The 16,841-nt window shown below is 45.2% G+C and overlaps 1 protein-coding gene across 1 annotated transcript in view; it reads right to left on the bottom strand.

Annotated features, from left to right (window-relative positions):
• Positions 1 to 2,803: 2,803 nt before the first annotated feature.
• Positions 2,804 to 16,841, bottom strand: part of LOC133463620 (coiled-coil domain-containing protein 85A-like) — a 55,962-nt gene continuing 41,924 nt past the window's right edge. Inside the window, exons 3-4 of the mRNA XM_061745250.1 lie at positions 16,743 to 16,800; positions 2,804 to 4,169 (exon numbers count right to left, since the gene is read on the bottom strand). Coding sequence (XP_061601234.1) covers positions 4,154 to 4,169; positions 16,743 to 16,800 — 74 coding nt within the window. The 3' untranslated portion in view covers positions 2,804 to 4,153. The remainder of the gene's footprint in view (positions 4,170 to 16,742; positions 16,801 to 16,841) is intronic.

The raw sequence follows: 16,841 nt of genomic DNA on the forward strand, positions 1-16,841 counted from the left end.
ACGACTTTATTCTCAAAATATTACGACTTTATTCTCATAATATTATGACTTTATTCTCGTAATTTCCAATTTTCTTTTTTGTCTTAGTTTGGCCCTAATTGTCGTAATTTCAAGCTTAGAAGTGGTTCAATATTCCCAGACTCAAACTGGCCTTTCCATTCCAACTAACATATCATATGGATCATTCGGTACATTTATGCTTTCATTAAGCATTTAAGCTTCATGCATTAAAAAAAGCAACAAAAAAAAAAAATACATCAATGTCACGTTAATGTTCAGAGCTGGTTGACGACGCTGATCGGCCCATCGGAACACGTTGACGGTGCTTTCCCCCCCAGAAACATGAGAGAGACAGATGTTCCCCGTGGCTCCTGATGTTCCAGCAGCTGTGTGTTGGTTTGGTGTCAGGGCCACGTCCTCACGTCCTCCACAGCCAGGGACGTGGACCATGACATGCACGTCTACAGCACCGATGTGTGACGGGTGACTGGAACGCTGCAGGAACCTGGACACCAAAGCTGAACGCCAAGCAGATAATATGCAAACTCTTTTTCCTCCTCCTCTTAACCCTTGTTCTGTCTTTGGGTCAAAATGACCTAATTCCCCTGTCCTTCTTTCCTCCTGCTCTCTCCTTCCTTCTCCCTTCCTCTTTTCTCCCTCCCTTCCTTCTTTACTCCCTACCTTCTTTCCTCCCTTCCTCCCTTCCTTCCTTCCTTCCTTCCTTCCTTCCTTCCTTCCTTCCTTCCTTCCTTCCTCCCTTCCTTCCTTTTTTCTCCCCTCGTACGTTCTTTCCTTCTTTTCTCCCTTCCTTCCTTCTGTTTTCCCTTCCTTCCTTCTTTCCTCCCTTCTTTCCTTCCTACCTTCTTTCCTCCCTTCCTTCCTTCCTTCCTTCCTTCCTTCCTTCCTTCCTTCCTTCCTTCCTTCCTTCCTTCCTTCCTTCCTTCCTTCCTTCCTCCCTTCCTTCCTTTTTTCTCCCCTCGTACGTTCTTTCCTTCTTTCCTCCCTTCTTTCCTTCCTTCCTTCTTTCCTCCCTCCCTTCCTTCCTTCCTTCCTTCCTTCCTTCCTTCCTTCCTTCCTTCCTTCCTCCCTTCCTTCTTTTCTCCCTTCTTTCCTCTCTTCCTTCCTTCTTTTCTCCCTTCCTTCCTTCTTTTCTCCCTTCCTTCCTTCTTTTCTCCCTTCTTTCCTCTCTTCCTTCCTTCTTTCCTCTCTTCCTTCCTTCTTTTCTCCCTTCCTTCCTTCTTTTCTCCCTCCCTTCCTTCTTTACCCCCTTCCTTCCTTCTTTTTTCCCTTCCTTCCTTCTTTCCTCCCTTCTTTCCTTCCTTCCTTCTTTTCTTCCTTCCTTCTTTCCTCCCTTCTTCCCTTCCTCCTTCCTTGACCTGAAGACAGCACAAGGGTTTAGAAAAGCATGTTAAAAACAGCGCCACACCTCTCTCTATTCTCCCTAACCCTCTTAATAATTGCAAAGGTTAAATACTGCGTAAGTACACAGGAACTACGTTTTACACAAATCCTACAAATATCTCTAAATACTGCAATAATTTGATTATTAACTTATATTTTTATTTTTTTTTATTTTAAATTGACAGAAAGCTGCCAGCTGTGAGCCATGTTTGTTCCACGTTTAAATGTGTAGTTTTGGCCATCATGTTGCTCAGTATACAGTAAGTAACATTGTGCTTGTATTACTTAGACAAAGACGCGTTTCATTCAGCAGATGTGAGCTAAGACGGTGCAGCTTTAGGCCACTTAGAGTAAGTGTTTATGATCTAAAAAGGACTGTTTAATGCCTTCTGAAGACAGTCATGAACAAAGGTTAGTACCCCCTCTTTTAATCACATGATCTCACTGGCCAAAAGAAGCTTTTTCTTCCAATTGTGCCGTTATTTATTTCACAAAAATAAAGCAAAAGAGAAACATCATGTGGGCAATACTAAGTACCCCCATGAGTCAACTGCGTCCCGCCAAAACTGTCAGTCTGAAGGTAAGAAGTCGGAACTTTGTCTGAAAAAAAGAAAACCATAAGATATCAATCTGAAGACATGATGAAGACAATACAAAAATTTAAGAAAATAGTTGTCAATCTCCCCAGAAAAGAGAGCATGACTAAGAATTGTTTCCTCCCCTCTTTTTAACAATCTGGATTATGGGGGTACTTAGTATAGAGGGAATGCACATGACGGATTTTTGAATTTTTGGGTAGCTAACGTTAAACGGTCAAATCATAAAGTTCGGTGTCCTCATCACTTTAATTTCTACAACAAATCCTGCCTTGAAGTCGGACCAAGCGTCAAGACTTTTGTAAGCCTTCAAGCTTTGCTTCGTGTATTTCCCCGGCGTAGAAATTAAGTACATATAAATATCAGGAAACTGGATTCATGGCCAAATATTAATGTCCATGGACCACTGGTTCTTGGTAACTGTACCAAATATTAATGTCCATGGACCACTGGTTCTTGGTAACTGTACCAAATATTAATGTCCATGGACCATTGGTTCTTGGTAACTGTACCAAATATTAATGTCCATGGACCACTGGTTCTTGGTAACTGTACCAAATATTAATGTCCATGAACCACTGGTTCTTGGTAACTGTACCAAATATTAATGTCCATGGACCACTGGTTCTTGGTAACTGTACCAAATATTAATGTCCATGGACCATTGGTTCTTGGTAACTGTACCAAATATTATTGTCCATGAACCACTGGTTCTTGGTAACTGTACCAAATATTATTGTCCATGAACCACTGGTTCTTGGTAACTGTACCAAATATTAATGTCCATGGACCACTGGTTCTTGGTAACTGTACCAAATATTAATGTCCATGGACCACTGGTTCTTGGTAACTGTACCAAATATTAATGTCCATGGACCACTGGTTCTTGGGGTAACTGTACGGGTCACTGTCAAGTCCAACTGCCTTTAATTTAAGCCCATAATCAGCTGTTATCCCGTCTTTTCCACTAGTTGCAGCTGTTTTTGCCACTCATTGTGAGTAAGGGGGCTGGTCCAGTGGGGAAGTGACGTCAATGCAGAGCCTCTATTGCCCAGATGACTTGTCTTCCTTTTTATATCAAATTGGTTGAAAAAAATTCTATTGAAACCGCAGATGTACAAACAAAATTTAAACGAGGTGTTCAGGTTCAGAAGATTTTAAAAAAATTACAAACCAGGAAATCAAAACAAAACGAAAGACAGGACTTAAAGAGGGGCTACTGACTTTTGCACATGGCTGCAAACATCTGCACTCTGATCCCTCTAGCCGCTGGGGTTTATACACGTTTACACAGTCCTTTATTTGAGAGCTTTCCTGCATTCTGAACCAAGTGGACCACCGAGGCAGACTAAAGGACCTGGGTTTGGTTTCAGCTCCAGGTTTTGGTTTCAGGCTGGTAGAAAAAGGAAATGTTTGGACCCTGATACCAGCCCACTTCCTGTCCACCGCCGGAGTCTCCCCCCCTGCATGGAGGCGTCTAAACGGGACATTTCACTCTGAACTAGTGTGATGGCTCATATTTACTCCCCCCCCTTTAGATTTTGTTGTCTCCAAAATCTAATTGACTGCTCAGATAAAATGATCCTAACTGCTGAGAACGATGGCCAAAGAGATAGTTATTATATTTAAAAATACTTTCCTACAAAGTAAAAATAACTGCTCTTTCCAGGTACACTGTATCTTAAAATAGTTATCACAATCAAAAAGCTTGACTTGGCTTTCATTTTAAATATTTGCTGTGATGACTGGGAGAGAGAGACGGAGCTGAAACTCCCGGAGAACTTCCTCCTCCTGTCACACTTTCCTTATTTGTCTTTCAAAAGAGGTAGCTCTTTATTGTTGGCAACTTAGAGGTTCCCAGCTGTCTGTCGTCTTCCCCTCTTCCTCCCGGCAGTGGAGGGATGAACAGGAACCCGTCTGCACGTGACAGGTTTACTTCTCTCTCTCTCTTGCAGCAGCAGACAGGGCAGGAAGGGTTCAGGGCTTTGCCTCGTTGTTGCCTCGCTTCATTCGTCTGCTCACTTGCTCACTTGATTTTTCAGATCCGTTGATCCACCCGGTGATACACTGATTGTTCCATCTCTCTGTCTCCGGGGGGGTTGGGGTGAGGGGGGTGTTCTTGTCACAGCAGCATCAGATGAAGAGGCATTTCGTGGTCAGGAGGTGTTGAAGCTGAAAGACAAGAAAGAAACAAAAGGATTGTTTTAACAGATTTAGACACATTCATTGGTACCCTTCATAAAATGAAAGCTGCAAGCAGCGATGAACGGGCCCTCGCACCTTTGTGCACGTTCAGGCTGCAGTGGAAGCTTGTATGACTTGCATGTAGATTCTTCAGGCCTGGACATTTATTTTTATCAAATATCGACCAATCAGAAGAAGGGACGAGGCTAATTTGCACCAATTATGGTCAAGGACTCAAAACCGATTCCGATGACACCACCCACGACTCTTTATGTCAAACCATTCAAAAGTGATTGCAGAAAATAGGAACTATCAAATATGGACCAATCGGATGAAGGGGGGGCGCGCTTTTTTGGCATCTATCGTCACCACGGTAACGCTTTTGACTGAGAAAAGTAATGCCCATCGTCGAAGGATGGAGACGCACATTTTGATGTATAACACACCTGGGTGCACGTTACGGTTCGGGCGAAGAAGCAGCCGAAGGAATGGCATAAATTGCAGCAAAATTACACGATTAATTCAAAATGGCCAACTTCCTGTTGGGATTCGGCCATGGCGCCAAGAGACTTTTCTTTAAGTTGCGACATGATACAGATGTGTAGCGATTTTCGTGCATGTACGTCAAACCGTATTGTGGGGCTTGAGGCACAAAGTTTACTAGGGGGCGCTGTTGAGCCATTTTGCCACGCCCAATAATGCAAACCATTAAATATCACATTTTTCACCAGGCCTGGCTTGCGTGCAAAATTTGGTGACTTTTGGGGCATGTTTAGGGGGGCAAAACGGAGAAAAGAAAATTCCTACAGATACAATAGGGCCTTCGCCCTTCGCAGTGCTCGGGCCCTGATTACCATAATTTATTCCATATTTCACCCAACTCAGGCTTTTCTTTTGATTTGGAACTGAGGATGAGCTTATCTCATGATTTTGTTGGATGACTGCCATCAGAGGACCTCCATCCCAACCGCTCCCAACCAGACTTCTGCATCCGACGGTAAACATTTGGGTTCACACCACCCACGCAAGTGGGCAAAATACCCATCTGTGGATGGAGGGGTGTGGCTTCTGAACTCTGCTTTGGTTGCAGGATTAGAAGAGCTTAATTTTTGTTGTTTGAAACCCCTTCTCTTAATTCTTATGGCACTTTTCCACTAGTACCTACTCAGCCCGACTCGACTCGCCTCCGTTTGGTTCTTCTCCACTAGGGGTCTAACGTGCCGAGTAGATACTTTTCTGTAACTATTCTGCCGAGGTTCTAAGCGGCTGAGTCGGCTGTATCTGACATCATCACACTACAGGCCACCGATTGGTCGGGGGGTTGGAGTCAGACGTCTGAGTCAGGAGGAGGAAATCAGAGAAAGAGACTCTGACGGATTCTTCTTCATTTTATTCAACAGGCAATGGCAGCAGAAGTCTGTTTCATGATCCAACTCTGAGGGTCAGATGTTCATAAACCTGGTGGCTGAGGAGAGAATTAAAAAGGAATCTAGACGGGGGATAAGGAACGACCAGATCCACCAGGATCTCTGTCTCTTCATAGCTGCTCACGACTCCAGCTGACTTTTCAGCAGCACAGAGACAAACTAACAAAAAAAAAAGCATTGCTGCTTGAAGCTTCTCTCACTCTCATTTTTTAACTTGATATGGAACACAAGTCACAGACCCAGCAGCACATCTATCATCTCCTCCAGGTTCTACATCTTTAGTGTTGTTGTCTTCTTCGTTTAGATCACACAATCAAATACGTCACAGCAGCTTCTCTCCAACCTCCTACTTCTGCTCCAGTTGATGGATTATTCTGGAAAAGAAACCAGGCCGAGCTAAGATGAGTAGAGCTGAGTAGGTACTAGTGGAAAAGCACCAATAGAGATGTGTAATGGCCAAGGTGCTACATCAGCCTTAGAACCTGTCGCCAGTGCAGAAGTCCTGAAATGGGGCTCTGGCTCGGCCTGGACGGTGCCTGGGGTGCAGCTTAGCTTAGCTGGCAGTTGCTGCTTTCCTGCTATCAAAGGCCAACAGCTGGACCCAAGTCCTCAGACAACCCTCTACTTTGTGTGCTGCGGTCCACGTTGGTGGTGCACGGAATCACAGCACGCTACACATTTGCAAACATTTGCGATACAAGTTGTTCTGTAGAGCATCGGGACTGTGCTGAGATGCCACTGCAGTAAGACTGTGAAATGTCATCCCTCAACTTTTAATCCGAGCACAAAGACTAATCGGCTTCATGAAATGGGGCTCCACGGTCGAGCAGACTGAAACAGCGGAAATGTGGCCAGTGGGTTGACAAATCCTGCTTCTATGTCTGGCACTCAGATAGCCGAGTCCAGGCCTGGTGGACGCCGGGAGAACAGTTCCTGACTGGTATTGGGCCGTCTATAGAGGGTCTGCATTGACGTCACTTCCCCACTGGACCAGCCCCCTTACTCACACTGAGTGGTAAAAACAGCTGCAACTAGTGGAGAAGACGGGATAACAGCTGATTATCATCTTAAATTTTTTTTTTTTTTTTTTTTTTTTAACCTTGTCTGCACACATATTATTGATTGATACCATGACGGTAGAAACCAAAAGTGTATATATGTGCATTATTACTATATGTAATATATACATATATATACGCACACATATGCGTACACATACATAAATATACACATACAAACCCAGTGTTTTTTTTTTTTTTTTTTGGGGGGAGGGGGTGGGGGGGGGGGGGTGACGACATCCACTGCCAATCCAGGAAGCAGGAACACACGGAGACACACGTCAAGCACTGGAAATCTGCAACAAAAAACCACAAACAAAGCACGAAACCGGCACGGAGCCAACCAAAACACGAACAGCAATCGACCTAAATCTTGAGATCTGATCGCAGTCTGAGCTAAGCTATCGCTACCGCTACCTAAACCCAAAAACTAGAGAGCCAGCATGCAGGTGAACAAGCCAGTGTGTATGTCTAGGTGTGTGTGTGTGTGTATGTATATGATCATGCGTGTGTGTGTGTGTGTGTGTGTGTGTGTGTGTGTGTGTGTGTGTGTGTGTGTGTGTGCATGTGACTAAATGACTATATGTGTGTATGTGTGTGTGTGTGTGTGTGTGTGTGTGTGTGTGTGTGTGTGTGTGTAATAAACCAAACAAAGCTCCACCTGAAGTGTATCTATAGTGGGGGAGGGGGGGGAGCGACCCCGCCACCCGCGAGACCAGAGGCCGACAAGGAAGAGCCCGGAACCCAGGCCACCGGCAAACCCCACAGAGGGGAGAAGTAGGAGGGAGGCAACCCACCGCCTGCGAGGCCCCCCCCCCCGCCCGGCGGCGGCCGAGGGGGCCCGCGGGCGGGGCCCCCACGGCGCGGAAAGAAGCAGCCAGGGATCCCGCGGCGGCGGACCGCGACCCAGGCAATCCCCGGCCACCCGGTCCGGGCCGGACACGCGGCCAGGAGGCCCTCACCCTTCAGGCCAACGACCCCCACCCGGCAGGGGGCCAGCCTGCCCGGAGAGACAGAGCCGCCCCGGCCGCCGACGCGGGCAGGCGCACCCGTCCCCCACGAAAGTGGCCCTCCAAGACCAGAGGGGCGCCCCGCCGTAGAGGCAGCGGGGGGGACCGGAGACGGGCCCGGAGAGAGGGAACCCCCCAACAAGGCGACACCCGCGCAGGCCCGACAACGGAGGGCCCCAGACCCAGGCATCCCATTCATTCATCCATTCGCCTATCCGATACCTATACTAATAATAATATAATATACTATACATAATAATAATAATAATAATACTAATAATAATAATAATAATAATAACCATCTTTGTATAATATAATATTGATAAATTATTAAGTTTTTGATGTCCTGCCAATGGAGGCTCAAATCCTCCATGGCAGGACCCTTCCATACCGCATTCTCACCGACACAGACATACAATCACGCACCGTTTCCCCCTCCCCGGGGGGGTCCAGCACCGCCAGAAGGCACCCCAGGCTGCACGGCGGGCCCCGCCAGGCCCGGGTAACCCGACCCACCCGTCCGAGGCCCAGGCCGGTGAGGGAACGCGGGTGATGTGGGACCCCCTCCCGCCCCTTGTGTTGAGTGCATGTGATTAATGCCATAAAAACAGGGAGGAGGGAGGGCCAAGTATCGATTGACACCGACCCCCCCCCCCTCCCGAACTACGTGTCCTTGTCAAGTGTATTTATAAAGTGTTGAATGTGCAGTGTCTAGTTTGCTGTTAAAACCGTGAGGCGGGGAGTGCCGGGCCACGCGGGACAGTGCCCCCCACGACCCGGACCCCCCGCCTTTCGCCTATGTGCGTATGAATCGTGTAGGGGGGGCAAGAGGGGGAGCGGAGGCCGAAGCCAGGAGGCAGGACCAGCAAAGCTGGCCCTGATAAGACACCCGCGTCCCCCCACCGGCCATCCAGTAGACGGGGGCCGGCCCCCCGAGCCGGGCCAGGGCCCCACCGTACCTCCACGGGCGCCCCCGGAGCCGCCGGAGCCCCCAGACGGAGGGGGAAACGGTCCAACATCCTCCCATTCATACTGACAACATAAGACATAGATACCTGGGAATGGCGCCACCCCGCCGCCGCGCCCGCCCGTGCACCCCCCGGTCAGGGGAGGCCCGATCTCCGGACCCGGCCCCACCCCCCCCCCGAGGCCACCCCGGCGGACACCCCAAGGGTCACGGAGTCCCCACATCCGCAGGGGCACTCGGCCCCCGCCCAGCGACGGAGGACCAAGGCAGCAATGCCCCCCCAGCGCAGACAGCCACCCCCCACCCAGGCAGGACCGGGCCCTCCGGGTGGGACCCCCACGTCCACGGCCCAGCCCCCCCCAGGAGGCCCGGAGACGCCCAAGCCACCGCCCCCCGCCCGAGCCCTCCCCAGCCACCCCCCCCACCGCCATGAGGTACCCCCCCCCACAGGCCCCCAAGGCCCCCACCGGCCAGGGACAGGACCCCGCGGCCCCACCCACCGCCCCCCAGGGGCCACCAGAGGCCCGCGCCCCAGACCCCCCAAGCCGACCCCCAACCCCAAGGGCTACGAGATCACCCCCCCCCCCGCCCCCACTAGGTAACGAGGCCAATAATCGGGGACCACAGAGAGTGCAATTCAGCCGAGTGTTGTTCAGTGGAGGCAGACATTATCTCACTACTAATATGATCTGATAAAAGATTCCTAAAATGGTTAATACATAAACTGGATTTTTGTTTCCAATTTACTAGAATGGTTTTCTTTGCGATACATAAGGCAGTGAGAACCCGGTGTGTCCAATTAGGATCTATTTGAGTGTCTCCCAGGTGACCTAATATACACACCGTGGGGCACACTGGGATTCTGTGGTCGATCCATGTGGATAAATCCTCACAAATCTCCTTCCAGAACCTCTGTACCGGTGTACAGAACCATAAAGCATGCATATAATTATCTGGGGTGTTCTCTGTGCACTGTGAACAGATATTAGAGGTGACAAAGCCCATCTGGAACATCCTTTGTCCAGTATAATGTATTCTATGAAGAACTTTATACTGTATAAGTTGTAAGTTTGGGTTTTTAGTCATAGTAAACGTATTTAAGCATATTTGTGACCAAGAAAGCTGGTCGGTATTCAGAGAGAGATCCGCCTCCCACTTGGAGATCGGGAGAGAGACTGACTCGTCCAGTTTAGACACTAACCTGTAAAGTTTTGATAACAACTTTAAATTGCTTAGATTTAATAAATCTATTATCTTAGCGGGAAGTTGTAAGTCTAATTGTCTAATTTTGTATGTTTTATTTATTATGGCCTTGAGTTGTTGATACTCTAAAAATTTACTCCTGCTAACTCCGTATTGAACCATAAGTGTATTGAAAGGTACAAACTGTCCTCCTACAATTACGTGCTGTAAATACCGTATTCCTTGATCTCTCCATTGAACGAAGTTAACCATCTTTTTATCATTTTTCACGATGTCTGGGTTGTTCCATATGGGTGTACGGTCACATGGAAAAAGTGAAATTTTAGCTACTTTAAGAAATTCCCACCAAGCTGATAAAGTTGTGCTAATATTAGTGCTTTTGAAACATTGATGACGTTTGATACTTTGACTAATAAATGGTAACTCTGAGATTTCTAGTTCGTTGCAAAACACTTGCTCTGAGTCCAGCCATTGACTATCTAAAGGATGATCCTTTGACCATTTTACAATATACTGTAATTTATTGGCAAGGAAGTAATACTGAAAATTAGGTAGCTCTAAACCTCCATATTCTTTAGATTTCTGCAATGTCTTTAAACTAATGCGTGGAGTTTTATTTTTCCACAGAAATTTTGAAACACCTGAGTCCAGCGATTTAAACCAGGAGGTAGGGGGTTTGAATGGTATCATTGAGAAAAAATAATTTACTTTTGGTAAAACCATCATTTTAATGGTGGCTATTCTACCCATGAGTGAAATGGGGAGAGAGCTCCATCTAGCAAGATCATCTTCTATTTTCTTTATAAGCTGAACATAATTTAATTTTATTAACTCTGACAGCCTAGGGGAGATGTTTATGCCTAAATATCTAATGTTCCCTGATTGTAATTGAGTATTGGATATATTCCTAAAATTGCAGTTCACGCACAAAACGGTGGATTTAGACCAATTAATAGAATAATCAGACAGAGATGAAAATCCCTCTATAAGTGCAATTGTCTGTGATAGTGAAGATCGTGAGTTCTGGAGGAAGAGGAGTACGTCATCCGCATAAAGACTTATTTTGTGCTCTACTATTTTGCATTGTATACCTTTAATATTTTGATTTTGTCTAATAGCTGCTGCTAAAGGTTCGATAAATATTGCAAATAATGAGGGAGATAGAGGGCAACCCTGTCTAGTGCCTCTTTGCAAGGTAAAACTTGTAGAGATTTGATCATTTGTCCTTACACGTGCCTTGGGAGAGCTGTATAATATTTTTACCCAGTCAATGAAAGATTCACCAAATCCAAATTTATGTAAGGTTGCCAATAGAAACTTCCAATTTACCTTATCGAATGCCTTTTCCGCGTCTAAGGATATAATAGTAGTTTCCTGTTTATTGATACTGGAATAATCTATAATATTTAATAATCTGCGAATATTAGTAGAGGAATGTCTACCTTTAATAAAGCCTGTTTGATCCGGATGTATAATAGAAGGGGTGACTCTTTTCAGACGTTCAGTAAGGGCCTTGCTAATTATTTTAAGGTCTACATTTATTAATGAAATTGGGCGGTAGCTCGATGGGAGCAAGGGATCTTTATCCGGTTTTAATAAAAGACTAATATTAGCAGAGTTCATATTTAAGGGTAAGCTTTTATTTTCCCTAATATTTAGAATCATTTTATAAAATGTTGGTGCTAATATGCTCCAGAATTCCTTATAAAATTCAGCTGGGAATTTAAGATTATCATCTTAAATTAAAGGCAGTTGGACTTGATAGTGACCCGTACAGTTACCAAGAACCAGTGGTCCATGGACATTAATATTTGGTACAGTTACCAAGAACCAGTGGTCCATAGACATTAATATTTGGTACAGTTACCAAGAACCAGTGGTCCATGGACATTCATATTTGGTACAGTTACCAAGAACCAGTGGTCCATGGACATTAATATTTGGTACAGTTACCAAGAACCAGTGGTCCATGGACATTAATATTTGGTACAGTTACCAAGAACCAGTGGTCCATGGACATTCATATTTGGTACAGTTACCAAGAACCAGTGGTCCATGGACATTAATATTTGGTACAGTTACCAAGAACCAGTGGTCCATGGACATTAATATTTGGCCACCAATCCAGTCTCCTGATATTTATATGTACTTAATTTCTACGCCGGGGAAATACACGAAGCAAAGCTTGAAGGCTTACAAAAGTCTTGACGCTTGGTCCGACTTCAAGGCAGGATTTGTTGTAGAAATTAAAGTGATGAGGACACAGAACTTTATGATTTGACCGTTTAACGTTAGCTACCCAAAAATCCAACATTACCTGATACAAAATGGGAACCACAAATCCATGTTTCGGTGCCTGGAATCCAGTTGTTTCTGTGAATTGCAGCGATACATTTGTCTCTCTTAAGCTTATTTTTCGACAGTCTGTAAAACGATAACTCTGATTTCTTGCTAAATCTATGAGTACAGTAGATCCCACAACAGCTCTTTCCCATTTTAGATGTTTGAGTTGCTCAAACTGAAAGTTTACGCTGACACTCAGTCTTTCTGCCACTCAGTCTTTCTGAGACTCAGTCTTTCTGACACTCAGTCTTTCTGACACTCAGTGGGCGTAACCGCTGTGAAGTCGCATCTGTGACGTCATGCATATTCCCTCTATAGAGGTTGGTGGATGAGCGTTTAAAGTATGGCGGTGTCCATCAAGGTTTGGGTCAGGCCATCATTTCCAGTGGACGACAGTCTTAAATCTTCAGCATACCAAGACATTTTGCTCAGTACCGTACTTTGCTTTCAACGCAGTTTGAAGGTCCGTTCCTATCCCAACACGACTGTACCCCAGTGGATAGGGGCAGGACCATAGAGGCATTGATTATTTTTATTTTTTTACTTTAAAACAGGTAAAATACAAGAAAATATTGACGGTGGCCAAACAAATTGTAAACACAGGTGTCACTCATGACGCTGGTGACGTTTCTGTCGCATAATGTGACGTTCTGAAGCCTAAATGTCCGTTTCTCTCTGTTTACAAGCAAAGGTGAAAACACAGTTTTTGCAAATCTCCACTTAGGCTGGAGTTTTCAGAAATGCTGGTTTTTTGTGACTTTGAGCTTCGTTTTCGTGTAAACGAACGGCCAAAACCCATGAAAACACAACCGTTTTTGCTACTGTATGTGTAAACGGGGCCTAAAAGGAGTATAAACGTCAAAAAGAAAAAAAAAGGTTGCTACTTTGCGGATTTCACTCATCACGGGTTCTTTTTGGAACATAACCCCTGTGAAAAACCAGGGATTACTGTACACACAAATGAAGAGAATTGGTCTATGTTGGTGGTGTTATCTGGTATCATTTGGCTTCTCTTGATGTTCCTGCTGCACAGCTCTGGTTCAGCCCCCAGGGCTGGACAGGGAACTGCTCAGATTGATGAATGTGGACGTACACGAGCTGGTACTGCTGCACGGGACTGTCGAGCACTAACTCCTCCTCAGTGCTCAGGGAAGACGGTGTTCAGGATCAGACCTAGTAAATCTCCTGACGGAGAATATGTGAGGTCACCGCGGAGTGACCCTGGCGTTAATGCACCGTCTGAGGGATGGCACGGAGTTAATATTTTATGAGGAATAAGGTCTTAATGGGTGAATAAATCAGCTTCCATCTTTTCCTGGAGGGTAATAATTCCTGCTTTCTGCTGAGCACACACTCCACACACACACACACACACACACACACACACACACACACACACACACACTCACAGATGTAGACCCTCACCACTCACTGAAGCAATGCTTCATACCTCTTTAAAAAAGAGATTAAAGATAAAGATGCCTCCCGTATACATCTTGCATGTGTATATGTTCGAGTAAACCAATAAAACTATGAAAAGAAATTATTTCTTGTAATATGATGTATTCCAAAATAATCAAGAACAACAAGAACAACATTATGTTTGAATCCATATACTTTTCTATGGGGCTGGTTATAAAGGAGTATTAGGGCCAAACTAAGACAAAAAAAATTATCAATATTGCATTATATATATTGCATTATATATTTTATTATCATTATTGTCACATGAACAGCATTTTCGTTGTGTCTCATCTCCTTTTTCCTCAGGTTATAAAGGTTCTTTTACGATGATATTTGGTCATTATTTTAATTGATGAAAGCAACTTTACTTCCCACGATGGATTATATTTGAGAACTGTAAATCTGTGAAGCAGCGAGACCGTGAAAGGTGAACGGCGTTATAGCGAGGGATTATTGTATTGGGACAGAGAGAGGACTCATCAAGCTAATACCAGAATAACATGAGCACCTAAACCCACTGACTGATGCTTGAATGATCTTCTGCCCCGGTTCGGATGCTCTGCTGCTCAAGGGATTTCCACTGTTACCTGACACTCTTTTAACATCTGTTATGATGAGTAACCATGACAACGGGGGGGTTGTTCACAAGCAGGGGGAGCCAGAAGCAACAAATACCCAGATGGAAACCCTAATATCCCAGACAAGGTTTTCTTGCAATTTATCCAATTTCACTTTCTGGGATTAACAAAATATTATTGAATATAACTAGCAAATTTAGCAGTTTTGCTACCGCCCTACACAGATCACATTGGGTAACAGTGAGGGCGTGGCTCCGCGGTGGGTCGGACCCGTCCCGAGACACAAGTTCTTCATCATGGACATCATCATTCAAACATGTGAAGGACCAGGCGTGTTTGGAGCTGCGTATGCGACTTGTCTGACAACAGTCTTCAGAATCACGATGGGACAGGAACGATGCCCACATGGACAATTATACAATTGATCATGATAACCATCATAATATTAAAATATTAACGGTACTTGACTGAATGTCAAAATGGATCAGTGGGATATTTTTTTTTTTAAAGATTTTTTTGGGCTCTAGTGGCCCTTTATTCAAGCTGCAGATATGAAAGGGGTAGAGAGAGAGAATGGGGATGACATGCAGCAAAGGTGCGCAGGCTGGGATTCGAACCTGCGACCGCTGCAGGAGGACTGTAGCCTCAGTATATGAGCCGCTGCTTAACCCACTGCGCCACCGAGCGGGCCGGATCAGTGGTATATTGCCACTTGTAAACCCAGCACCACAACAGATCTGATGTGTCAGGGTTTGACATTTCCCCCAGTTTCAGTTCTGTCTTGTCCCTCCTGTTTCCATCTGCCCTGATTGTCTGCACCTGTGTCTCGTTAATCCTTGTGTATATCTGGTCTTGTCTTTCCCTGCTCCCTGTTGGTCCGTACTGTTTGCTCCTTCCATGTTCTCCTCGTCTAGTTTTTGGATTCCAGAAAACTCAGGTTTATTTCTGAGCAGGATCAAAAAGGCAGAACAAAAACTAGACGAGGAAAACATGGAGAGTCCAGTACAGTACGGACCAGCGAGGAGCAGGGAAAGACAAGACTAGATATACACAGAGGATAACGAGACACAGGTGCAGACAATCAGGGCAGATGGGAACAGGAGGGACAAGACAGAACTGAAACTCAAACTGGGGGAAATGTCAAACCCTGACCTGATGTGTATGCTTGACTAGGGCTGGGCGATATATCAAGATTTTAATATATATTGATATATTTTCAAACGCGATATGGTACGAGACAATATCGTTAATATCGATTTAAATTTTATTTTTTTTTTTTATGATTTTGATATAGCTTATTTTGTGACAAATTGACTTGAATATTTTATTTGAGATTTGCACAAATGTTTTGTTACTTGCACAACTGTCAACCTCAGTGGAAAAGTCTGCCTGTTACTGTCTACATTGTATTACTGTAATTGCACAGTGTATTTTAATTTAATTGTTATGCAGGAAAGGGATATTTGTTTTATTTTATTCAAGAAGCATTTTTATTCTATATATGCAGGCAGTTTATTTTTATTTAATTTGTTTTATACATTTTGATATTGTGCAGACCTCTGTTAATAAAGGTACCTGTGTGACATAAGGCACGAGGCTTTGTATTAAAACTGACTGTTTTTTTAAGGGTTTGCCTCAGAAAAAAATGAAGCTAAAAGAGATGCTAACAGAGATGCTAACAGAGATGCTAACAGAGATACTAACAGAGATGCTATGCTATATTGCTTTGGGGGAAACCCCAATTATGGCACAGAAAAAATATCGATATATATCGAGTATCGCCATTCAGCTAGAAAATATCGAGATATGACTTTTGGTCCATATCGCCCAGCCCTATGCTTGACGATCACTTCTTCACTTCTGGGATGTTTCTGATCACTCGGCGCCTCCTGTGAGACCACTCATTGACTCAAATGACCCCAGTTCACACCGTGGCTAGTGGCTAGCGCTGCTGTCTCCCAGCCCCCCCTCCCCCCGTGAGCTTGAGGACGTAGCTACGCGTCATGCTGATGTTCTCGGCGGCGGCAGACCCCGGGTCATGTTCCCATGTGTCCCAGTTACACTACCTTTGGGCTCTTATATAATCTGTAACACTGGAACTCACTGTCATCTGAAACCCGGGTGTGGTCACCATCCATTCTGCTTTTTACGTGTAAATCTTGTAAAGACGCATAAGAGTTATTCTATCTCTAAGGGTGTTAGGGGCTTTTCCACAGACGGATTCAGGCTCTCCTGGGAGGCCTGGTGCTAAATGTGTGCTGGTGTCTAGACAGGAGGGATAAGTAGTATAATTAGACTGTTGTAAGCGCAGGTGCTGGATTTGTCCCGATGAAAGGCGGTGGAATCAGGCCTCCCTCTCATGTTGCTCTATTTCTGCTGAACGTGAAACCAGGGATGAGGATGAGGTACACGCCAGGTGTTGAGTTCTGAGCCCGAGTTGCCGTGAAATCAGTTCATTTTTATCATTGTCCACCCTGTTTGTGGTTGTGTGCTTGTGTGTGTGTCACTCACCTGTCCCAAATCTTTACACTCTGACAGGGATTGCTGCAGCAGCCAGCAGATATCAGAGCTGCAAACACAATCAGCAGGAAGAGTCAGACACCAGCATTA

The sequence above is a fragment of the Cololabis saira genome, chromosome 17, assembly GCF_033807715.1.
Source record: "Cololabis saira isolate AMF1-May2022 chromosome 17, fColSai1.1, whole genome shotgun sequence".
Classification (NCBI taxonomy): domain Eukaryota; kingdom Metazoa; phylum Chordata; class Actinopteri; order Beloniformes; family Belonidae; genus Cololabis; species Cololabis saira.